At 53.6% G+C, this 23,594-nt stretch overlaps 7 protein-coding genes across 7 annotated transcripts; 2 read left to right on the plus strand and 5 right to left on the minus strand.

Moving 5' to 3' along the window:
- Positions 1 to 130: 130 nt before the first annotated feature.
- Positions 131 to 3,520, plus strand: RHO25_008481 (uncharacterized protein; the record flags this gene model as incomplete). The annotated part of the gene is made up of 6 exons (XM_023600617.1): positions 131 to 389; positions 450 to 520; positions 570 to 653; positions 701 to 1,537; positions 1,614 to 2,047; positions 2,101 to 3,520. 6 exons carry the CDS (start codon positions 131 to 133, stop codon positions 3,518 to 3,520), a joined length of 3,105 nt encoding a protein of 1,034 aa, XP_023449428.1.
- A 94-nt stretch (positions 3,521 to 3,614) lies between these two features.
- On the minus strand, positions 3,615 to 5,747 carry RHO25_008482 (uncharacterized protein; the record flags this gene model as incomplete). Its single annotated transcript, XM_023600618.2, has 1 exon — positions 3,615 to 5,747. One exon carries the CDS (start codon positions 5,745 to 5,747, stop codon positions 3,615 to 3,617), a length of 2,133 nt encoding a protein of 710 aa, XP_023448804.1.
- Positions 5,748 to 6,207: 460 nt separating this feature from the next.
- RHO25_008483 (uncharacterized protein) lies at positions 6,208 to 7,881 on the minus strand (the record flags this gene model as incomplete). The annotated part of the gene is made up of 6 exons (XM_023600619.2): positions 6,208 to 6,300; positions 6,355 to 6,776; positions 6,827 to 7,334; positions 7,640 to 7,732; positions 7,792 to 7,824; positions 7,879 to 7,881. The coding sequence occupies 6 exons, from the start codon at positions 7,879 to 7,881 to the stop codon at positions 6,208 to 6,210; spliced, it is 1,152 nt and encodes a 383-aa protein (XP_023448803.1).
- Positions 7,882 to 9,326: 1,445 nt separating this feature from the next.
- On the minus strand, positions 9,327 to 10,315 carry RHO25_008484 (uncharacterized protein; the record flags this gene model as incomplete). The annotated part of the gene is made up of 2 exons (XM_065603062.1): positions 9,327 to 9,371; positions 9,554 to 10,315. 2 exons carry the CDS (start codon positions 10,313 to 10,315, stop codon positions 9,327 to 9,329), a joined length of 807 nt encoding a protein of 268 aa, XP_065459134.1.
- A 665-nt stretch (positions 10,316 to 10,980) lies between these two features.
- On the minus strand, positions 10,981 to 13,581 carry RHO25_008485 (uncharacterized protein; the record flags this gene model as incomplete). The annotated part of the gene is made up of 1 exon (XM_023600621.2): positions 10,981 to 13,581. One exon carries the CDS (start codon positions 13,579 to 13,581, stop codon positions 10,981 to 10,983), a length of 2,601 nt encoding a protein of 866 aa, XP_023448805.2.
- Positions 13,582 to 15,440: 1,859 nt separating this feature from the next.
- On the plus strand, positions 15,441 to 17,068 carry RHO25_008486 (uncharacterized protein; the record flags this gene model as incomplete). The annotated part of the gene is made up of 4 exons (XM_023600622.2): positions 15,441 to 15,573; positions 15,633 to 15,846; positions 15,898 to 16,192; positions 16,250 to 17,068. The coding sequence occupies 4 exons, from the start codon at positions 15,441 to 15,443 to the stop codon at positions 17,066 to 17,068; spliced, it is 1,461 nt and encodes a 486-aa protein (XP_023448808.1).
- Positions 17,069 to 17,749: 681 nt separating this feature from the next.
- RHO25_008487 (uncharacterized protein) lies at positions 17,750 to 21,150 on the minus strand (the record flags this gene model as incomplete). Its single annotated transcript, XM_023600623.2, has 2 exons — positions 17,750 to 20,706; positions 20,763 to 21,150. 2 exons carry the CDS (start codon positions 21,148 to 21,150, stop codon positions 17,750 to 17,752), a joined length of 3,345 nt encoding a protein of 1,114 aa, XP_023448807.1.
- Positions 21,151 to 23,594: the final 2,444 nt, after the last annotated feature.

Genomic DNA, 23,594 nt, shown 5'->3' on the forward strand with positions numbered 1-23,594 from the left:
TCGCTCTTGCTGAACGTTGCACCAACGCGGGGAGTGCACGCGGCATGACTGCACTCTCCTCCGCCGACGGCAGAAGCAACGCCCGATCACGGCAAGACATCGCGTCTGCATATATTCATCCATCGTCACCATGCTGCTGCCTCCGCTGCTGAACCAGAACTTTAGTCTCGCTGTCTGCGAATTCACTCACTGGCAGGACATCATGTCTCGTGTTCTGACGTGGACGCAAGCGGCGCTTGCGCTGTCTTCTTTGACTCTAGCACAGGACTCTTCTGCTTCATCACCGCCTATCGATGGCCTGACTACTGCGGTGTTCGCTTCCTCAACTGGCTCGATTGCTAGTGCTACTGTTTCGGGTGCTACGAGTACTTACTCCATTCCGTTTACAGGTGAGTGAAGTTGCTTCTTCACTTCCGAAAAAAGCCACAGCTGATGTTGCCCTCTTGTAGTACCGGCCTCAGCCGATATTGGCCCTAACATCCTCCCAAATATCAAGGATCCCAACGCCAAACAAGCACAGGTTAGACTTAGAAGAGAGGCTGCTCTGGAATGGGACTGATTGACTTGAGGCTTTGTGTCCCGGTTACAAGGCGAGCAATGTGGAACATACGTCCATTGGCTTTACGGCCATGCTCACCTTAGCTGGCGAAGGAGTGAGTGCCTGAGCATGTTTCTCCTCTACTCAACTAATTAACTACAGTGCAACGTGTATGGAACCGACATTGAAACTCTTGCACTAGAACTCGACGTACAGAGCTCGCACAGGCTTCACCTCTCGATCCAGCCCTACTACCTCGACAGCAGCAATGCGTCACAATACATTTGGAGCGAGACGATTGTGCCTGCTCCTCAGAACGAAGCAGGCTCGCAAGAGGTCGATCTTCAGTTCACCTACAGCAATGACCCAACCTTCAGCTTCACTGTAGTCAGGAAGTCCACTGGGGATGTGCTTTTCGACACGACCGGGAGCGTGCTGGTGTTTGAGAATCAGTTCATCGAATTTGTTACTCAAATGCCGGAGAGCTACAACATTTACGGCATGGGCGAACGTATTCACGGACTTCGTCTTGGCAACAATTTCACAGCCACTTTTTATGCTGCGGATGTTGGTGACCCGATTGACGAAAACATCTATGGTGTACACCCATTCTACCTGGACACACGATACTTTGAGGTTGATCAGGAAACTGGCTTACACACTCTTGTCACTTCCAACGATACCACAGCGAATAGCACCTACGTTGGTCACAGCCATGGTGTGTTCTTGCGGAACGCTCATGGCATGGAGGCACTCATGAACCCTACCAACCTGACTTGGCGCGCGATCGGAGGTAGCATTGACCTGTACATCTTTGATGGACCCACTCAGGACGCCGTGACCAAGCAATATCAGACGGGTGCCATCGGATTGCCTGCGATGCAGCAGTATTGGAGCTTTGGGTTCCATCAATGCCGCTGGGGTTACAAGAATTGGACAGAGCTCGAGAACGTGGTCAATACCTATCGAGACTTCGACATCCCTCTCGAGACGATCTGGGTAAGTGCCGTCGTCTTAGAGCCGCTTGTGCCATCGAGACCTGTTGGTTGCCCATGCTTACTTCTCACCTACACAGACCGACATCGACTACATGTTTCAGTACAGAGACTTTACGAACGACCCAAACACATTTCCGTATGCCGAGGGACAAGAATTCTTGAGCCGCCTGCACGCCGCCGGACAGCACTATATTCCAATCGTGGACGCAGCCATTTACATTCCGAACCCGAACAACGCTTCCGATAACTATTCCATATACACAGATGGCAACGATCGAGGTGTCTTCCTCAGCAACCCGGATGGCAGTCAGTATATTGGTTCAGTGTGGCCAGGATACACAGTCTTCCCAGATTGGCACGCCAACGAGTCTGTGGCTTGGTGGACGGACAGCATGCTTGAGCATCACAAGAACTCGCCCTGGGACGGTATCTGGATCGACATGTCAGAGGTCTCTTCGTTCTGTATTGGCTCGTGCGGAACTGGTAACCTGTCATTGAACCCGGTGCACCCGTATGTGGCGGCCGTGCCTGTTATGCCGTAACATTAGCTAACTCCTATTACAGTCCCTTCGGTCTGCCTGGCGAGCCAGGGTCGAAGATCTATTCCTACCCTGAGGGATTCAAATTGACCAACGCAACCGAAGCAGCTGTAGCATCCTCGCTCTCAGCATCCCAGTCAAGCTCTGTCGCTGAAGCTACGCCCGCCGGAAGCTCCACGACCGCGTATTTTACCCCTCCAGCCATCACTCCAGGCGTCAGAAATGTCAATCAGCCACCTTATGCCATCAACAACGTTCAAGGCGACCTCGCCGTGCATGCTGTCAGCCCTAACGCCACCCATGTGGACGGCGTCGAGGAGTATGATGTGCACAGCTTGTTCGGGCATCAGATCCTCAACGCTACCTACCAAGCTCTACTTGAGGTCTTCCCAGGCAAGCGTCCTATGATCATCGGTCGTAGCACCTTTGCTGGAAGCGGCAAGTGGGCAGGCCACTGGGGTGGTGACAACACTTCACTCTGGGCATACATGTACTTTTCGATCAGTCAAGCTCTGAACTTCGCTCTCTTCGGCATTCCAATGTTTGGCGTGGACACGTGCGGTTTTAATGGCAACTCGGACGAAGAGCTATGCAATCGCTGGATGCAACTGAGCGCCTTCTTCCCTTTCTACCGCAACCACAACACTTTGTCTGCGAATCCACAAGAGGCGTACGTCTGGGAGTCTGTTGCAGACGCATCGAGGAAGGCCATGGCAATTCGATACTCGCTTCTGCCATACATGTATACGCTGTTCTACTTGGCTCACACCACCGGCAGCACAGTCATGCGAGCTCTGTCTTGGGAGTTCCCGAACGATCCATCTCTGGCCGCTGTGGACAATCAGTTCCTCCTTGGACCTGCTCTGCTCGTCACACCTGTTCTTGGCCAAGGCATGAAAGAGGTGCAGGGTGTCTTCCCTGGAGTCGCTCAAGGAGAGATCTGGTACGACTGGTACACGCAAGAAGCCGTCACTGCTCAGCCTGGCGAGAACGTGACCATCTCCGCACCTCTGAGCCACATTCCAGTGTTTGTGCGAGGCGGATACGTTCTCCCTCGTCAAGAGGCGCTATACACTACCACAGAGTCTCGCAACAGCTCATGGAGTTTGCTGACTGCTCTCGATAACAACGAAGCAGCTTCTGGAATCCTGTACGTTGACGATGGCGAGAGCGTTACGCCAAACGCTACACTCATTGTCGACTTCACGGCATCAAACGGCTCGTTGTATGCTTCAACCCGCGGTCTCTATGAAGACACAAACAGTCTCGCCAACGTCACTGTGCTGGGTGTGCAGGATGAGCCTGGCAACGTAACGCTGAACGGCCAGGCCGTCAGTTCCGGTGTGACATACAACAGCACGAGCAAAGTGTTAAGTCTCGTGGGCTTGGAAAATCTCACTACGGAAGGAGCATGGAAGAACGATTGGGCTTTGACATGGTCTTGAAAAAAAGTCTCCAATGATTGATGATGTTGATGGGTAACGAATAGTACTGCCAAAAACGTAGCACATATAATGCTCCAACGAATCCTAGTGTATTCTAAGGATGACCCTGTTTGCGCATCCACTCGATCCAGATACCCAAGTCGTTGCTGATCTCCAACGCTTTTGCCAATTTCTTCTTTTTCAACATCTCCGTCTGATTTTGCTCGGGCTGCTGGCCCTCGGAAGAATCTTTGACGGGTTCTGCGACTTGAACATCAATGCCATCGAAATGCTCGACTACAACATCGGCATCTGGCATAATATGGAAGACGACATGGCTCAGGTCGTCGCCAGTGGGATCGGAGATTGCGAGTGAGAAGTTGGGAGTCGAGATGGGGAGTTGAGAGCCACTGGAGAAGCTCATGTCCACGCGAGTTTTGGAGGCTCCTTCGAGGTCTACGTTGCCGAGAAGTTCGTTAAGCTTCCTCTCGTGAGTACCGTTGCTTTGAGTACCATTTCCCGCGTGAGAGCCGTTTACGCCGTTGGCAGTAGCTGCTTGAGCTTCTCCAGGCTGCGAATTGGCCAATGCGGTTCGCAAAAGGTTGCCAGTGCTCGCCCATTGTCGTAGTGTAGGTAACAGCTCGACTAGCTGCCTTGGATGCGAGAATGGAACTTCTTCGAGTACATATGCAAGATCCCCCTTAGGGATGTCGAGAACGTACTCGTGTGAAGCGTTCGTGTCTTCGCCCTCTGGGCCTGGAACCAGTACGTTCTGTTCAGAAACAACCTTGATACTCAAGTCTTGTGATTTGATGCCGAGAACGTTGAGATGGTAGATGGGGAAACTGGTAGAGTGGGAGTACTGGTCGCCCAGCGTCGCTAGAATTGTCGCTGCGATCTGTAATGGTAGCACGACTGGAGGATCTAGCTTGGCGACGAAGCGGAGGTCTGGGAGACGTTCGCCATCGATGGCCATTGCATCGCCCGTGTCTGTTGAGCTTGTGCTGATGAATGTGTTGGGAGGGTCTTGCCATGGTATAGGTTGGTCCTGCCGAGCGGCATCGAATGTTTCCGGCAACCATGCGTCTGATACTCGTAACGATGGATACATGCCGGCAGCATATGGCTGGGCTTCGATACGCAGGCTCCAGATGTCTGATTCGAAGTCATCCTCTGGCTCGTCTTGGGAGGCTCCGCCCATTGTCGTAGTCGACTTCCTTCGACACGGCGATGGTTTCCAGTAAGCCAGGGAAAGCCCAATCTTGCCATTGTCATGCATGAAAGGCTTGCCGCTTTTCTTGCACAGCACTTCGCGTGCAGCTTTCTCATCGGCATCCTCGCTCTTTAGTTGCTTCAACGCCTTGACCGCATCTTTCTCCAGGTCGTAAAGCTTCTTCAAGCTGCTGTACACTCCATTGATCGCCTCGAAGCAGTCGACCTGCCCCTTGGACATCCTATCCATCTTTGCTAGCCGGTTCAGATTGGTCGCGAACTGATCAAGGCTCGATTGTAGAGCGATCCCACTCGGGACTTTTAAGTTCTGCAGCAGCACTTTGCTCGCTGCGATGCCCATATACTGCTCCTCTTCCTTCTTCTCAGCCTCGCAGACAAATATCTGCGGGACCACCCCCTCCACCACATCACCTTGCAGGTTCACCACCAGCATCATTTTCTCACCAACTCCTGCCAAAGATATTTCGGTCTCGTCCCCAACTGCGGTAAGACCACATCTTCGCGCAACCCTCTCTATCCCAGATTTACACACGCGGCCTTTCGGTCCACCAATCTTCTGTAGAATCTTCTTCATCTTGGCCCTCCTCTCTTCCTCCTCATTCCGCTTGCGACCAGCGCCCACGCCCATAATCTCACTCATGCTCGGCACCATACCAGCAGCAGCCAACATAGGCGTTGGAACATTCAAATTCGGCGTGCCGGTACCCAAATCCACGCCGAGTCCGTGGAGTGTGCCGGGCGTGCCAAAATGCTGACCAGGCGAGGAGCCCGATCCCGTTTGGCTCAACGATCCAACCATGGGCGTGGCGGCCAGCGTCTTACTGCCATGGCTACTGCCAACCGTAGGATGGTTCACGGGGGTCTTAGCCGCGTGGTCTTTTCGCGTTGCGGCGGGCGAAGGCACGCTTCGAGGTGCGGGCGACGCGGTGTTGTGGGGTGTGCTGATGTGGCCGGTCGCTTTCTTAGATGCGGACGACGGCTGCGTCACGGGCGCAGTGGTGTTTGGCGTCGACATGGTCGCGGAAGGGCGCACTTTCGTTTGCGCGTGTTGTGCGAGGCTCACGGCATGGTTTGTTGATGTTGATGTTCGGTCGAGAATGTGAGTTCGCAAGTTAAGAACGACCAGATTCGGCAACGAGCTTTGGTACGCCGATCACCGCGAGGGCACGTGCCTTCTCCACGATAAGGTCACATTTGCCATACAGTTGCAATGGACGAACGAGCGAAGCAGAAATTGTTTTGAACTTCTCAATTATGCATTTCTCTAGCTACTCCCAGCTAGAGCAAGAAAATGTTCCTCTAATTTGGTCCTGTTCAAACGCCGCGGCAGCATTCAAGGCTGCCCATAGTACAATTGATCTGCCGCCCAGGAAGGGGATATCATCTAGAAGCATTCGCGGCGCGGCGGCAGATCTGTGAGGTCGGTTGGGTCAATCGGTAAGAGTTCGGGTGGTCGTGGTCTCGTTATCGGTCATCTAAGGCTTGACAATCGGGACAACAGTGTCAACAGTCTCAGCAGGTTGCTGCGACTTCTTGAAAACGTCGGCGCCCTCAACTTTGCCGCAAATCTGTTCGTCACGTCAGTATGAAGCTCACATGGCAATGGTTTCAAAGCAACTTACAGTCTCAACGATCATACCGGTGATCTGGTACGGGTCGCCGTTGGAGGCGGGACGACGGTCCTCAAAGTAGCCCTTGCCCTCCTCGGCAACAGCGCGGTTGACACGCACTGATGAGCCACGGTTGGCAATGCCCCATGTGAACTTGTCATATGATGCAGTCTCGTGTGCGCCAGTCATGCGGGCCTCGTTGCCCTCACCGTACACAAGCATGTGCTCCTTGTGGCGGCCAGCCAGCTTCTCCATAGCGGCCTCGATGGCCTTCATGCCGCCATCATTTCGCATAGCCTCAGTCGAGACGTTGGTGTGGAGACCGGCACCGTTCCAGTCACCAGGAATTGGCTTGGGTGCGAATGTGATCTTGGCGCCAAAGTCTTCTGCGACACGGTGGAGGAGGAAGCGAGACATCCAGAGCTGGTCACCGACTGTTCACGTGTTAATTTGTGGGGAAGAAGTGGTGTGGAGCAGCACTTACGATCGATGCCCTCACATGGGCCGACCTGGTACTCCCATTGAGCTGGCATCACCTCGGCGTTGGTACCAGAGATGTTGATGCCAGCGTACAAGCAGGCCTTGTAGTGTGCCTCGACAATGTCTCTGCAGAAGACCTTGCCAGTTCCGACACCGCAGTAGTATGGGCCTTGTGGAGCTGGGAAACCTCCCTTTGGCCAGCCGTACGGCCAGCCCTCGAAGTCGAGCAGGGTGTATTCTTGCTCGAGACCGAACCAGAACTTCTCACCCTTGTGCTTCTCCATAACGACGGCGGCATCGTGACGGAAGTTGAAGGCATTTGGCTTGCCATCGGACATCCAGGTCTCTGCGAGCACGAGAATGTTATCGCCAAGGCGGAATGGGTCTGGGTAGACGGCAACAGGTCGGAGGTAGACGTCAGAGTTGTCGCCAGGTGCCTGGGCAGTGGAGGAACCGTCGAAGTTCCATTCTGGAAGACTCTGGAGGCCGGTGTATGAGCTCTTCTCGATGGTCTGCAGACAGTCGCGCGTTAGCTAGGAGATCTACCGCGGCATTTCTTGGTTCCTGCGTTGTCTGGCATGTCCAACTGTTTGGAACAGTTTGAGGCGACTGCCATGTGACCCCGCCGTTGAGGCAGAGCGCACTGGGCTTCTAGCGTCCGAAGCACGCCGAAGGCGGCATTTCGTCAAAGCCGCATCAGACCCTGGCAATGGCAGTCCTCCTCATTGACGGAGATTTCAGGAACTCAAAAAAAATGAGACGCAGAAATCCCCTCTCTGCTCGCAGTCCAGATGTCGAGAGATGGTGGGACACTCACCTTGCACTTGGATCTCACACCTCCGCTGGCGTCAATCCAGACATATTCGGCAATGATCTTATCTCGCTGGTCGAGTTTGAGGTATTTCTCAAGCTGCGTTCTGTCAGCTTCGGCGCCACCACCGAGCCGCGCTCAGAGGACAAAGAACTCACAGTGGCAGTATTCGAGACGATTTTTGAGTCGGCCTGAGTCAAGCAGATCAGCGCTTAGTTCAGCGAGTAGTGGCAGTCGCAGCTTACCATGATTGCTGTGGTTGTGTTGCAGGTGTTTGGGGGAGTTCAAGAGGGATGGAGTGTTTGCAAAAGGCAGAACAGAGCTGAGCTCAAGAAGTGAGATTGGTGACTGGGGAGTCGGAGGAAATAAAGCAATCGGTTTCGAGGTCGCAAGGTGGGCTTTGAGTGTTTTTAGGTGAGCCGACTGAGCCACCAAAATAGTCTGTGCACCCTGGTCAGTACCGCCGGTTATCGCCCTCGCCGCTTCGTCTCAAAGAAACTACGTTTTGGCAGCTGCTGCTGAGGGCGGGCGACTTTGCCGCGGCGGGTGTGGGTGAACGGCGAGGCGGCGATCTAGATGTCGTCGATAAGGGTGCCAGAGGGCATGTCACTTCTGTATGTCAAGCAGATCCGCGTCACTGGCCATCGAAGGCATACTGCTGTAATTGCTTTTTGGTGATTCGACACACGTACACAGCACAGGGCCTCCCATCCGCTGCATGCGCGATTTCTTTCACACGCAGCGACACGCGCGTCTGAGCAGATGCTGGCCTGGCACGCCGCCTGTCACGGTCGCGCGTTTCGAAGCGACTCCCCAAACGTGTGCCGACGCCGCAAAATGGGCCACTATAGACACCCACCACCCCGCTAGTATCGCTGCTCTCGCGAGTAGCAGGTAGGCCATTTGTCCAGTGCTGTTTCCAGAAGGCCCACGTCACACACGATCCTGGACGCCAATCGCCCGCTGTCTGCGATTAGAGCGGCGCCCAGCGCGGGTTTGCGTCTGCAGGAACCACCAGAAACGCTGTCCACGCTGGCTCCGGCGGGTCCCATTGCCCACCGTGGGCTCATCCTGGTGCTGGGCGGTGCAGTATCTGCCCGCGGCCAACGCGCTATATGCAGGCGTGCTGAGATGCGCGGACTGCTGCTTTGAACCAGCTCACACGACACCGACCTCATCCTCACTGCAATTGATATGCAGTCCAGCAACGACATCACACAGCATCCCCATTATGGCATCGGAAACTCTCTCCGCAGAACCCTGTGCGTCGCCGTACCGAGCATGCAGGGCCGCCGCCGTGGGCTAATGCAAGCATATCTCTCGCAATCCTGGTCCAATCACTTTACCTAAACACTTCCACCGACGGTCAAAGCCGGCTGTAACGATGGGGTAACACAAAGGAGCTGTGGCGGTGCAACGGCTCTACATTTGCCCACGAGCCCAATTGCTATTTGCAGCTACGGTACCACTCGCCGAGTTGGCCGCGGGCAAACGGCCTTGGCACGCCCTCATCTCAGACATGATGACTCTCCTTGTTCCCCCGACATTCGTACTGCGGTACCATGTACTCGCGTCGGCATATGGCTGTCTCTTTCTGTCAGGAAGGGATGACGGTGTCGGAACGAGCACCCGCTTTCTTTTACTCCATTCAAATGGCAAATCCTCAGCGCGTAGGAGGCGGTGGGCGTTGGCCTCACTTTGCTGCCTGCTCCCTCATTTGATGGTACATGGCCATCATCTAAGACTCGGTCAGCAGTAGTCTCACGCCAACAAGGAATAACGCGGCCGCTGCCCAGAAGCTGGGGACGAACAGAAGTTCTGTTGAAGTCTTGGAGAGCCATTGGATTCGACGCTGACTACTGTAGCGCGTGCGACCACTGTCCGGCAGCAGGGTACAGAGAAATGTTTCACTGAACTTACATTTTTCTGGCGTTCCTGCTCCCAGGTGTCGAAATTCCTCTTCGTCATCTGCACCGGAATCTGTTCCGTTCCTGCAGCCAGGCCGGCGTATGCTTCCTCCACAAAGTCTGCGAGCGGCATACCGATATGGCGACCCTTGCCCTGGAACTCCGGCTGATGCTTGTCGTCGTGTAGCTCGGTCTGGACTGCGGGAGGCAGCACCTCGATGATCTTGACATTGGAGTTGATCTCTTTCATTTGCAACCTCAACATCATGACCATATGATGGAGCGCTGCCTTCGACGCGCAGTAGTTCGGACAGTACACAATCGGCGCGAGGGCCAGGCCGGACGTGATGTAAACCAGCGCAGTCTCTTGAGGCGCCTTCTTCTGCAAGACTGGCAGGAAAGCCTTGGTCAAATGCATGTAAGAAAGGTAATTGGTCGTGAACTCCGTCTCTAGGACGTCCAAGTCGACACTCTCCGGATCTTTCCAGTCCAGATGTCGTTGCATTCCCGAGTTCAGAAAGACACAGTCCAGATCCGGATGCTTCGATGCAATGTCGTTCACAAATTCGGGGATTCCTTTCAGATCGGTTATATCAAAGACTGCAGTATCGACCTGCCCTTCTGCCCCATGCTCTTCTGCGAGCTTCTTCAAATTCTCTGCACGTCTGCCAACGGCAATGACTGAGCTGCCTTCGTCGAGGAACTTCTTCGCCATCGCCCATCCAATCCCGCTAGTGGCGCCCAAGACGAGGACTTTCTTGTACTGAAACGGCATCTTGATCGATAGAATGAAGAACCCAAGTGATATGAAGTCTCAGCTGAACAACTCCAGGAAAAAGATGTCTTGTGAACTTTTCCTTCCAGCACTTCCACGTCTTCTTCTTACCCGTTCGTACCGTGAGCGATACATGATGTCACTGTTTGATAGGACAGATCTCGCTTCTGTTGCCGCAAACTCCGTGTCAATGACGACGAAGCATCAGTTGGTCCTTTGTGAGTTGCTTACGATATCGGACGAACGAGAATGAATAAAAGCCCGAGTGAACAATATATAACATCGGACGAACGACAACACCCGACCGAAATCGAAGCCGGATCGCTTGGCTCGTAATCGAAAGCAGGATCAATCAGCATCAAGATTCAAAAAGCTGGCTTGGATGCTCGACGAACGCCTGAGAAGGCAAGATTCACCATCGCAACGAAGCTTGGAAGTGCTTGTTGTGCCGATCTTCCACTGCCTATACAAGATCGTAGTGTCCGTGCGTAAGGCTATGTGCAATGCAAGGCAATGGCAAACCCTCCATTGCTCCAACTTTCCGAGCTCCCTCGTGGGAGAAAGATAGGCTATGAATTCTCATGTCAATTGTATATCATAGCTAGCCTGACCAGCTCGCTTGAAAAATGCAATGCATCTTTGTCCTGTTGCCAGTTCGCATCTATCTAATCGTTCGCCTCAGCCAATGCTATGATAAGCCTACTCGCCACGTCTAAGAAGGGGAAGGGACTAGTAATCTCCTTCTCATCCCCAGTGCGACCAGCGCCGATCAATTCTTCTCCAGCTTCGTCGACCTCCACATCCTCAGAATCATAACCATCCGGTGCGTTGTCCACGCGGATCGCATCGCTTTCGTTACTGCCGCTGGTTTCATAGCTGTACCGGCGTATAAGTCTTTCGTAACCCGCACACTTGAAATCCACGAGGTAGAAGTCTTTTTCTATCGCGTACAGCTGGATTGTCATGTACACCCAGACACTCTCTTGTGCCTTCGGTACTTCGCTGCCTGCAATGGAGTTGCGAAGGGACCCGGCCGCGCTGCCGTGAGCAGGACCAGTCGCAGCAATGTTTTCGGCGCTGGCACTCAAGCTCGGAGTATGGTGTCCGGAGCTGTTGCCCGTCATAGACACAGCTGCCGAATTCGACTTCCTCTGATCGTGGTGCAGGTTGACCTGAGAGCTGTGCGCGGAAGCAGGATGTGGAACACCCGGCGGAAACATGCCCTCCTTCTTGAATCGAGCATTGATGATCCAAGGGTCTTCCGGAATGTTCTCATAGCCATAATCATTCCAGCGTCCATATCGCTCTCTCCCGCGGACGTTCTCGCCATTTTGACGGCGCTTTGCACGTCGCCGTTCTTGCTCCTCATGGGTCGCGTACTCAGGATCTGTCCCCGAGCCAGGGTCGGAATCACTATACTCCGGACTGTTGCTGCGGGTTCTGTTGTCACTGCCACGCTCTGGACTTGCGTCCCCACTGCCAGATTCGTGCTCCTTTGGCGGCTGTACTTCCCAGACGGCTCCCATTTTGTGCAACGCGCGATAAATTGCCAACATGGCTTCAGCAGGAGAGTTACGACTCCTGATGCCAAACTGCCATTTGGTCGGTCGCTGCTTCTTCGGCCTGCCTTCTGGTATTTTTGTCATATCGAGATCGGGTTTGTCGCTTCGAGCAAGATTTGTAGAGCTTCTGCTATGTGGTTTGAGTCGCCTTGCAGTGGCCTCCTGTTCCTCTTTGGTACGTGGCTTCCCTTCAGGGTCGTCGTCGCCCGTAGTTGGAGATTGCGATTTGTTAATATGACCTCGCATATATGCCGCGTGGTAGCTAGGTAACGATGAAGGCAGAATCGCGATGGTGGACGCAGGCGAGCGTGCTTCCATAAGCGAGCCAGATCCAGTGGAGCCATGGCGCGGGTGGTCCAGAGGCGATTGCGCAGGCCTTCGTTGAGGCGTGGGAGTAGGCTGCTTCTTAGGCGGTGGAGTCATTGCGAGTAGACTTCCGGGATTAACGGGCGGCGAGTTTGGATAATCTGGGATGGCTCTTTGCAGTGCAGGATTTGCCGCCTGTATCACGTTCTCTCGTACGATCAGATACGCATCTTTGATGGCACTCGGCTCGTCCTTCTGTAATGCTTCTTGCACATCATCTGCAGCATAACCCATTGTCTTGCCAAGCTTGCCGACAACGCTTTGATGAATCTTCTCCTGAACGACAGCAGGCTTGCCCTTTCCAAGCGTAGCAGGATCAATGGACTTGGTTGGGTCAACACCAGTGTCGAAGGATTCCTCCGGGGGAACAGCAAGATACTCGGCAAGGTCCTCCTGGAACCACGGATCCAAGCGAATGTCTGCGATTCCAATCCTGTTCACTGGGTTGACTTGCAACATCGATTTGATCAACCGCGTCGCGCCTGGTGATAGATATGGAGGTATATGGTACTGGCCTTGAGCAATCTTCTTGAAAAGCGCCGGAATGTACTCGTCGTCGAATGGCAACCTTCCAACAAGCAAGACGTAGAGAATGACACCACAACTCCAAACGTCTACCTCTGGACCGGCATACAGCTTACCGCTAATGACTTCTGGCGCGGCGTAGTTTGGGCTACCACAGCTCGTTTTGAGGAAATTGCCATCAGTCATGATATTGCTCAATCCGAAATCGGCAATCTTGACATTGAGTTGGTCGTCAAGCAGCAAATTCTCTGGTTTGAGATCGCGGTGCACAATCTTGTGGCGATGGCAGTACTCCACAGCGCATATTATCTGCTGGAAGAATGTTCGGGCCTTCCGTTCCTGCATCTTGCCGTGCTGCACAATATAGTCGAATAGCTCACCACCGGCATACTCCAACACCATGATGATATCAGTAGGCGTGGTGATGACGGTGTACAGCTTGATGATGTGTGGATGGCGTAGCAGTTGGAGATACTGTATCTCACGTTCGATACGCCCTGCCATATCTCGCGTCACCAGCTTGCGCCGAGATATTATTTTCAGCGCCACCTTCTGGCCAGTGACAGCATGCGTGGCGAGCTTCACCTTGCCGAATGACCCTTCTCCCAGCGTCTTGACCACATTGTACTGGCCCAGTCTAGTCATTGCTTTGACATGCTGTGGATTCGCCGACGAGCGCATGACCGGCGTTGCCGAATGCGCCTGAGGCGGCTGAGGCTGCTGTTGCGGTCGGTCATCGCGTGAGTTGCGGCGTCCGGCAGGTGTTGGTGCTATCGACAGTGCCAGATCCTCGTCATCGAGCGCGGACGTCATGGCGGGCATGGAAACTGGCCGGGACGACCAGGCTCACGAGCAGCCCTCAGCCCTGGGCGCGCAAGTGGACATGTGCCGGCGGGCGGCGAGGTGCGCGGAGGCAGTGGAAGTTCGAGAGTGTCGTCTTGGCAGGCGTGACTGTCCGTCGCTGATTGAGTTCGAGGGTTCGCTGCTGATGCTGTGTCCGTGTGTGCTTCTGAGTCGTGCCGCTGGGGTCTGTGCCGGCCGTCGTGCGGCGAAATGATGTTTGGCGATGTCGCAGCAGCGGGGCGCAGGGTGAGGCGGCGGTGGAAGAGCGATGATGGGTGGTCGGTGGTGGATGGCGATCAGAAGGCGGGGGGGTCGTGAAGTGGGAATGGGAATGGTTGTGGAGTTCAGCAGATCCGACGTTCGGTGCACAGACAGTCGAGCAGCGCAGCAGAATATCGTGAGATAATTAGACTTTCTCTTAAACACCTGCATCCTGCGCGCCTGACGTATCCCAGAGCTGGGACTGCATCTGGCACGTCTTGCAGTCTGCACGCTCGGCCATCGAATGATGGAAGTGATCAGCACCATCGAGCTCCATCCTACTCGCCGTCATGGCTGCGCCCTTAGAAGCGTCGCACAACGAGACAGACAGAGCAACCAGCAGCCGGCAACCGCTTGACCATGCTCACATTTTCCGCGCCATGCCCGAAGCAGATTTGAGTGCATGACTAGCGCATGCAGAGTCTTTGGTCTCCAGTCCTACGGGGGAGGGGCACGCGAGTCCAATACTCGCCGTGTGAGACTTCCCGAGACTCTCCACGCGCTGTCAATTCACTGCGGCGAAGTTTGTTCGTACCGTGGAAGTTGTCAACGTGGTCATCATGGGAGAGGGACCACGAGAGGCGGGCAACACACGTCTGGGGCGCCCCGGACCTGCTCTTCCAGGCTGCATACGCGAATAATATATGCTATCCTGGACCTGGGTATCTGTCTTCAGCCCGAACAACGACCAGACTTATGCACGACACAAGCGGAGGCTGCATCTGTTGAATGAGCATGATGGTCGCGTCCGCGTTGCTGTTCGCTACCCATCATGCATAAACAGCCATTACAAACACGCGCTGGATCTTGGGATGTACCAAGTGAAGACGGAGCTTACTTGAGAGTGCAAGTGGCTGGATACCCACCAAGTAAAAGACGAAGCCGTATGGCACGGCACATGTGGAAACTGTTCACTACAACTAGAAAGGCCCGGGCAACATGGAGAAACAGGATCAGTGTGAATGTCAGCTTCAGCCCAGCTTGGATCAGCTGCTCACACTACTGCCACAGGGAAATCGAAGATTGCATTCTCCTCGCCTGTCTGTGCTGCAGGACTTGAGAAGCTTGAGCACCGCAGCGGCGGGGAGATGCCGCAAGCGAATCTACAAGCGATACTGTGGTGATATGACCGTTTTCGCTGATCAGAATTGGGGTTGATTCGGAGTATCGGTTCGATCAATCGGGAACAGCCGCCGCTAGCTCATGACCCCCTGTGTAAGTGAATTTGTGCCAAGAACGCTTGGGAACCAGAGGAGATATCGAACGTGCTGTTTGGTGCTCACGCAGCGCTCGAATCACGGCCAGCAATGTTGCGGAGGTATGACCAAATGTACAAATCTAGCATCGCTCCGAACATCAACGACCGACTCACCATCGCGAGGTGCATTCTGCCGGTCCAGGCAAGGATGATCGCCATGAGCCACTCAGAAGCGCTCCGATTACGGCGTTGCCGACTTGCAACAACCCAATGTATTCAGCATTGTCGGAGCAACTCATAATGCCACCTTGAGTCCTCCGCAGATTGCATACAGACATACGAACATCCTCACGACTTCCCGAAGGTCGCAATGGAGGAAATTAAGCTGATTGGTACCTCTGAGATCTCGAAGCACAATTCTCCAAACGACTGCTGGCTTGTGATTGAGGATCAGGTCTGGGACTGCACCAACTTTGTAGACGATCATCCTGGAGGAGCAAATTGTGCGTTCAATGCAGCTTAGTATATCGGCATGGCTCTGCGTCTTCTTACCAAAATTCAGTGATTCTAAAATATGCTGGCAATGATGCGACAACGGCTTATCTGGAGGTCCATTCCTCATCAGTTGTCAAGAATACCCTACCGATTGGCTGCTTCGTTGGGAATCTCGATCGGGCGACAATCACATCGGATTGGAAGCAAGAACCGATAGCGACGAACGCTGCGCAGGCCGTGCCTGAGAACGAGAGACCACCACTACACACAGTGATCAATGCGTACGTGACCCCGTCCTGAACTTGCGCTCAATTGCTTATCATATACGTTAGCCATGATTTCGAAGATGTCTCTGCGAAGACCTCATCAGCCAAAACTCACGCATTCTATTCCACGGCATCCACCGACTGCTGGACACGAGACATGAACCAATCTATGCTCAAAAGAATCTGGTTCAGGCCCCGAGTAATGCGAGACGTAGCTGACATCGATACATCAAGCACAATACTTGGCGTCTCTGTCAAAGTCCCGCTATTCATCTGCCCGAGTGGCCTGGCAAAGATGATTCATCCAGAGGGCGAGAAAGCGCTGGCGCGTGCAGCGCAATCTAGCGGCATCTTGGAGATTGTAAGTCAATTTCTATCTAGGGTTCAACTTTAAGTCGTCTGACCTCATCGTCATCAGGTTTCTAGCAACGCTTCCTATCCCGCAAACGAGATTATCTCCCAAGCACCCTCTCACCCATTTATGTTCCAGCTCTACGTCAACAAGGATCGACCTAAGACCGCTCGAGTCATTGCCAACGCCGTGAAACTTGGCATGCGCGCCATCTTCATCACGGTGGACGCCGCAGGTCGAGGCAAGCGCGAGTCCGATGAACGCCTGCGCGTCGACGAAATTGCCATCAACCCCATCACCGGAGAATCACTTGGCAAACGTGGCGGCGGCCTGACCAAAACTGTGGGGGCATATATCGATCAAGCCCTGATATGGGAAGACATCGACTGGATTCGAAGTCTCACCGACTTGCCTATCGTGCTGAAAGGAATACAAACCGCCGCTGACGCCAAAATGGCAATGAAGTACAACGTACAAGGCATCTTACTCAGTAATCACGGCGGGAGGAACCTCGATTACTCGCCTCCTTCTATTCTTCTCCTCCTGGAACTCCACAAACAGTGTCCTGAGATCTTTGACAAAATGGAAATCTACATCGATGGAGGCTTCCGTCGGGGCGGAGATATGCTTAAAGCTTTATGCTTGGGCGCGAAGGCTATCGGCATGGGAAGGCCGTTCTTATTTGCTTTGGGATACGGCGCTGAGGGTGCGGAGCACTTGGTTGAGATTTTGCGAGATGAGCTCGAGAGTGCGATGAAATTGGTGGGTGTGAAGGATTTGAGTGAGGTGCATCCTGGATTGGTGAATACGAGTGATGTGGATCATCTTGTACCTGAATCGGAAGAACATTCGTATGCAAAGTGGAGGCCCAAGGCGAGGATTTGAGCATGTCTGTTCGCAGGAGTGAGTGGGCCGAGGCGCGGAAGAACATATGCTCTATCATCGAAAGCTACAGCAATAGAGGATGATTGCAGTCGGAACATACGAATAGAAGCAAGTATCGATTCTGGGCGGCAACCAGCAGATTCGCTTTGGCACTGACAGTGGCCATGAGGAGGCCGGACGGTGCCTCCATAAGACGTTGCCCGTACAACCGCTCGTCGTTTTATGATTCGGCGGCTTCGCGAGCACGACGCATTGCAGAGATACTCGGGGATCGAATTGAGATCTCCTTCTGCCTCCACATGTTCGATATCTGACATCTGGAGAACCGCTGGCTCTGTTAGGCTCACGTTTTCAGAGATATTGAGAGAAAGCCGTCGGCTCCGTATAACCCTAGACGTTCGATCCCGTCGTATGAACACACGTTGGTTCTGAGAAATCGCCGTTCGGCAGAAACATTGGGAATCTTCGAAACGTGCAGAATTGCCTTTCTGTTTGAGCTGCTCTGCTAAGTATAGAAGTCCTCGGCCTCGCAGTGTTAGCAAAAGCATAGATTGCAATACCTACCATACCAGACAACCCCTAGAACGTAACCAATCACGAGGAACCCCATGCAAAAATGTCTCTCTCCCAGTCATTTACAAGAACAGCCTCAGAGGAGACACATCAACCTCAATTGAGCCACTACTGCGCTTCCTCCGCCTTCTTCCTTTCCTCCTCCTCTTTCCGCCTCTTCTCCTCCTCCTTCTGCTTCTTCTCATTCTCCTTATCCTCCTTCTTCTGTTTCTCCTCTTCTTTCTTCTTCTCCTTTTCAATCGTCTTCTCATCCAACCCAAACATCTTCTTGCACTCCTTACTTCCGAAATCGGGCAGGCAATTGTTCGCCTGTGCACGAGCGTGGCCAACGAGGTTACCCGTTCCGCAATAATCAGGGCCTCGAACTCCGACAGGAATCTCGTTGATGTGTCTGCGGAACCAGTCTATGCTGCATTCTCGCGGAGTTGGAATGGGACACGGCAAGGCCTCTGCTCGGCCGTAAATGTAGTCTTGATCAAGTGGCGGCATCGGGCATTTGAATTCCTCCGTAGAGGTGGCATTCTGGTCCTCGATGGTGTTGCTCGGAATGACCGCCTGCGTGCCGTTTGGATGAGTTGCATTGGGAGACGCGAGACCATGAGTCGTGACGTTGTCATATGGAATGCCCCCTGGGAGCACCCAAGCCTCCTTGCCGGTGGGTTCTAGCTCACCAAATACAACCGTCAAAGGTTCCATGTTCGTTGGTGTCGGAAGGGGAGCAACCGTGTTGATACAAGGTGAGAGGATGATGTCCATTTCGGCGGCTTCCAAACTCCATAGCTCAGTCCTGTATGTTGGTCGCTTGCAAGTATCATCATCCTCGAGCTCCGAGACCAACTGTGCAATGCCGGATCCAATGGTAAAAGCCGCCATTGCAACGTTGCCAATTGCCCCCAGTGGTACTTTGGGTAATTTGACAGCACGCAAAGTGTTCCTAGCCGCTGCCCTTGCTCGCGCTGGGCTGCTGACCAGTTCGTTGATGCGAGACAAGATGCGCGAGTGTCGTGCTGCCACATCTTCGGTGACTCTGTAAGACTCCGAAGCTAGGATTTCCACAACATCTGCAGCTCTCACCTGTGCTTCTCCCAAAGCAGTGGGCATTTTTCTATCGTAGTGGAGAAGCGGGGAAGGCCGATGCCACCCCATCCTAATGTATCTTCGAATCGCACCAAAGTCCATGAGGTCGGACAGCTTTGCGCCTCTTCTCGCGGCGATGGAGTCGGCGACATTCCGCATCTGTTCCGGCACAGCTGTGCCTGGCTCAAACACTTCTCGAAAGAGATCCGCGCCCTCGAGCAGCCTGGTCCTTTCTCTAAACCTGAAAGTATCCCTTGACTGCTCAAGTGCACTCTCGACACGCTCGGCTCGTTGTGCCGTCAGGACTTCCACGTTGGGGTGATTCGGATTAACCTTCGGAAGGTTCTGTAGATCTTTGAACGCGCGTTGTGTCTTCTTCGAGCTTTCCAACGCCTTTTCGACGGCTTGTTTCCGTTGGCGTAAACCGGGAAGCCATGTGTCGCCGGGCGTCATGCGATTAATTTTAGTTCCAAGCTCTAAAAGCTCTTCTTCCCACTCCTTGGTAAAGCGCTGTTGCTTTCGCAATTCGTCCTTAATCCAGCGCTTGCGGACATGCTGTTCCCGGTTGACAGGCCACCATGAACGACGTCCTGCCCCGTTATTTGCGCGAATGCCATCTACGGCTTCGAACTCCGCGAATTGCACGTGCCTCTCGCCTCTTACAATGTTGCTTTTCAGAGCGGACTTTGCATGTACTGCGAACTGTAACGGAAGGCCCAGACCAATTGCTTTTCCTGCCGCAGTGCTGAATTTGAGACCCATCAAAGATATCATGCCTCCGTGAATAATTGTGGTGTCTGTAGACTGCATCACTGGAGGAGTCTCGTGGTCGTCTTGAACTTCCACAGTACGTGTGAGCGGATTTCCCATGCTGTCTGTCATGATGCCGCCTTCAGCACCTGTCCGTACTTGAAACAATCGATGCGGCAAGGCCGGGTTCACTTTCGTCTCCTCTTTTGGACCTCGTCGTGACAGCAGAGACGGGCGGGGCACAAATCCACCTTCTGAAGGCAAATGCCAGTCAGCTCCCGCAGGCGCAAGGATGTCGATTTCCTCCGAGCGTTTCTCGTGTGTCATGGACGCATTCACAGCATTTCCCGCAGGTGTTGGGTCGACGGTTATCATCTGCCAGTAGCCAGCCGTTATAGGTGTAAGATCGTCCACATGCCGCGTCTGCTCGTATCCCAACAGCGGCATACCGGTATCATCGTGTGCGACAAGGGGAACATAACCCAACATTCGAAGACCTGGATCGACTGTCCGCGAATCGTCCGATCTGAGGCTGGCATGCCAGATCCTTCCCTCATACTGGTCAAATACTTCAGTCGTGTATATCATGTTCTCCGACACCCCTCGAAGAGCATCACGGTTCGCATTAGCTTCGTCCGCGAACTGTTTCATAATCATGAGAGCCTCGTTCCGGTGTCCCTTCTTCATCTCGCTGTGCGCCAATGCGTCATCTAGATCTCGGTACCCGCTGTCCCTGGCCTGCATAACTGCGAGCGTCGTTCGGAAGGGATTCCACTCTTTCAGAACTCCAACTTCCCAGGATGCTTTCATGGCCGATAACACCGGAATGACGGCGTCTCTTTGCGCTTGATCAACGGGACACAGGTAGGAGTCTCCAAGGCAGGTTGGTCCGTTGAATAGTGTTTCCATGAAAAGTGACCCGCGAAGGTCTGTCACGTTGTAGCTGTTATCCACCAAGGTGTGGTTGCTATACCAGTCACGAAGTGGGGTCTGCACTTGGTCGCTGGTTGCCCAATACCTTCTGACCCTTTCGAGCCCTTTCTTGTCTACGTCGTCCTTATCAAGCCATTGCTGTGTCATGGAGATCACTCTGAGGTTCGTGTCTAATGATGAATCCCACTGGGGGAAAGTAAAATTTCTCCCAAAGTTTTCCGCCAGCAACCAGGTTCTTGCGAAGGCCTCCTGCACAGCGGCAATGTGCTTATGTGACCAGACTTGTACCAAGTTCGCGGCATCACCTGAAAGGCGGAGGACATGTCAGTGATTTCCTCGAAAGCGACAGCTGGTCACTCACAGTGCTCGTGTGGACAAACTGGTTCTCCCATGCCAATAGACTTTTTTGTAACAGATGATGTCAAGCCTTGCAGAGCTAGATGACATTCCACGTCTTTCTGGCATCGCTCTTCGAACTCGGGGTCATAGCGGAGTGCCTGGCTTCGTCCAATTTCAGCGCCCAGAAAGGTGCTGTGGTAAAGGAGTCGTCGAAAAGCCCCAGTGTCGAGCGGGCCGATGTAGTCATCGTCCATGTCAGACTTGTCCTTGTTCGAGGCAGTGCGATCCTGAAAGTTAGGGGCAGTATCATTTCGATGCTTGTGGCTTGTCGCATTTTGAACCTGTGCATGGACCGTTGCAGAGAGCACCAAAGTGGCGAGCAGCAGACGCGACTGCTGCCCGATCGCCATATTGATGAACGCGGACACACGATGCGACTATTCGATGGATGCAGTGTACGGCTCTCGATATGTGCGAGCGGATGGACTGCAAAGGATTCAGCGGAGAACATTGGGGAGGCGTCGAACAAAAGTATTCCTCGGCTTGACCGGCATTGTATTCAATGTCGCGTGGTACCTGTCCACTGTCTCTGTGTTCCTGAACCGACAACAACTCGTCGGCTCGCCATCTTGTGGCTTCGGCATACCAGTCCAATATTCCTTGCCGGACCGTCGCTCAAAGACGTCGGCTGGAGGTACACAAGCAATGGTGTCTCACAAAGTTCACGGCCGAGCCACTGTGCCTCTTTGCTACGCTTAGAAGCACAGAATGTCTTGCATTTTTGGAAAATGCGCTGGTTTCTTGCGATCACTAGTCGCATCTCCGATAATCCCTCAAGAAACGCTTTCGACCTTAGCCAACCTCGTGGGTTTCGGAGCTCCTCCTTCTGCAGAGGAAGACCTGCCTTCTCTCTCCACTCTCTGCGTATTCTCGAGCCGGCAACAATTTGTCGGCTCGCAGTTTTGTGGTTTCAGCATACCAGTCCCATATATTCCTTGCCGAACCGTCCTTCTCCGCCGACTGTTCCCGAAAGTATACCTTGGCCTGCTCACGACCAAAGCGAGTCCATTATGTTACTCAAATAATTCAACGGTTAGAGCTCACCACCGGCCCTGCCAGATTCGTAGCAAATTTCATGCATCAGTCCTTGCTCTCGCCTTTCTTCTAGCCGCGATCGCCGACTCGAGACCTGCAAAATGCTCGCAAAATGCTGGATCATCTCGGCCTGTGCGCTATTCTCTCGGTCCTGGGCGATAGAGAATGGTAAGTCAAGTCTATCTGGAGCATGATCGTCCGATGCCTTGTTCACGACTCTGGATATTGCTGTTGCATCGGCTGCGTGCTGACCTGCTCATCCTCTCTATCAGGGCGTATTTCGCACAATGAACGCAACAACGTTGTACTGCGACGAGCGGAAGAACCACCACTGCTAGACCCGCACCATCTGCCTCAGTGCGTCAAACACGAGCCGGGATGCAAGGTCAGCAAAGTGGATACGATCTTGGAATTGTTCGACCCTGTGTCCTGGTTTGTGAACACAGCTGTGAAGGTGAAGGAGCGTGCGCAGAAATATGTCTCGGTGTTTCTCTATCAGGTTCGAGGGGAACCCGTTCGATCTGCCTTGGTCGATATCTGCCTACTGACATGTGAGCTCAGCAAACGTTCGATTGGCAGCACTGTCAAGGTACGAGATTTTCAACCCTCAGGACTCTGGTGAAGATCGCGACTGACTTAAATTCAGGTAATTCGGAGCACCATTTTGTAAGTGTATTCGCCGAACGACGGTCCTGGCTCCAACGCACCTGCTGATCGTTCGCCACAAGTTCGGCGGTAAAGGCCGATACCATCGCAAGATCCCGAAGAACGAGTGTGAAGAATGGGACATGCTTCCGGTCGCCAGTGAGTTCCGCAAGATCTTAGATATGCGCAGTGAGCGTCGATTGACAACTTGATCTACCAGACGTCAGTATGAACTACGTGCTCCCGGACTCCAAGATCGATAACCATTGCGATATGACTTTCTTCGACGGAAGAGGGTGCACCGGCAACGAAGTGTACAGTATGGTGTTCTTGAATGTCCGTATTCGTCTACGAAAACACTGACTGGGAGACTAGAACTCAAAGGAGAATATGGTGTGCAAATGATCAATGGCCAATCGTATTGCCATGTCATGCAGTACCCCAAAAGTGTCTTTGTAGGCCCTTGTAGCTAAGAGCACTCTCGGCATATGTGGAGATGGCACTCTTTGGCCAAAAAGCAGTGCCCGTTGCTGGGTATTTGGCGTCCGCGGCTTGCATGGAAAGCGATGGAGGCTTAGCCAACATTGGGAGCCTACAGTGTTGCATCACGACGGAAGAGACGATTGTCCAGACCATCTTCGACTTCCTAGGTAGTCCTGTGTATGAACAGCTACCGCATCTCTTTCAATATTGATCCCTGCTCGAGGTCCAGTGATATCGAAGCTGTGCCGCGGCGATCCGTGTCATGTAGCCATGCGCCATGGAGTTCGGATGTCCTGCGGCAGTGAGCACAAGACGGGACTGCCAATACTGCACAGCAGGGCGATGACAGGCGGGAGTCACAGAGCTGGAAGATGTCGAGAGTTGACGAACGGCCATGGTGCGCGCTGCACTGCTCTTGAGCTGCCGTCTTCGGCATGCCTGCCTGCACTTTCGCACGGCCTCTGGCCTCTGCTGGCTTCCCGCCACCCCTGTATACATGGGTGTGGAGAGTGGTATATCCCAGAGCCTGCCGTCTTCAGAGGTGACACATCGTCATGCTCGCCGCGTATGCAGTCGTCTCGTCGTTCAGACTCTCGGAGCTCGCGGTCGAAAAGGCTTTCCGTGCACGGCA

The sequence above is a fragment of the Cercospora beticola genome, chromosome 5 (assembly GCF_033473495.1).
Source record: "Cercospora beticola chromosome 5, complete sequence".
NCBI classification, from domain to species: Eukaryota; Fungi; Ascomycota; class Dothideomycetes; order Mycosphaerellales; family Mycosphaerellaceae; genus Cercospora; species Cercospora beticola.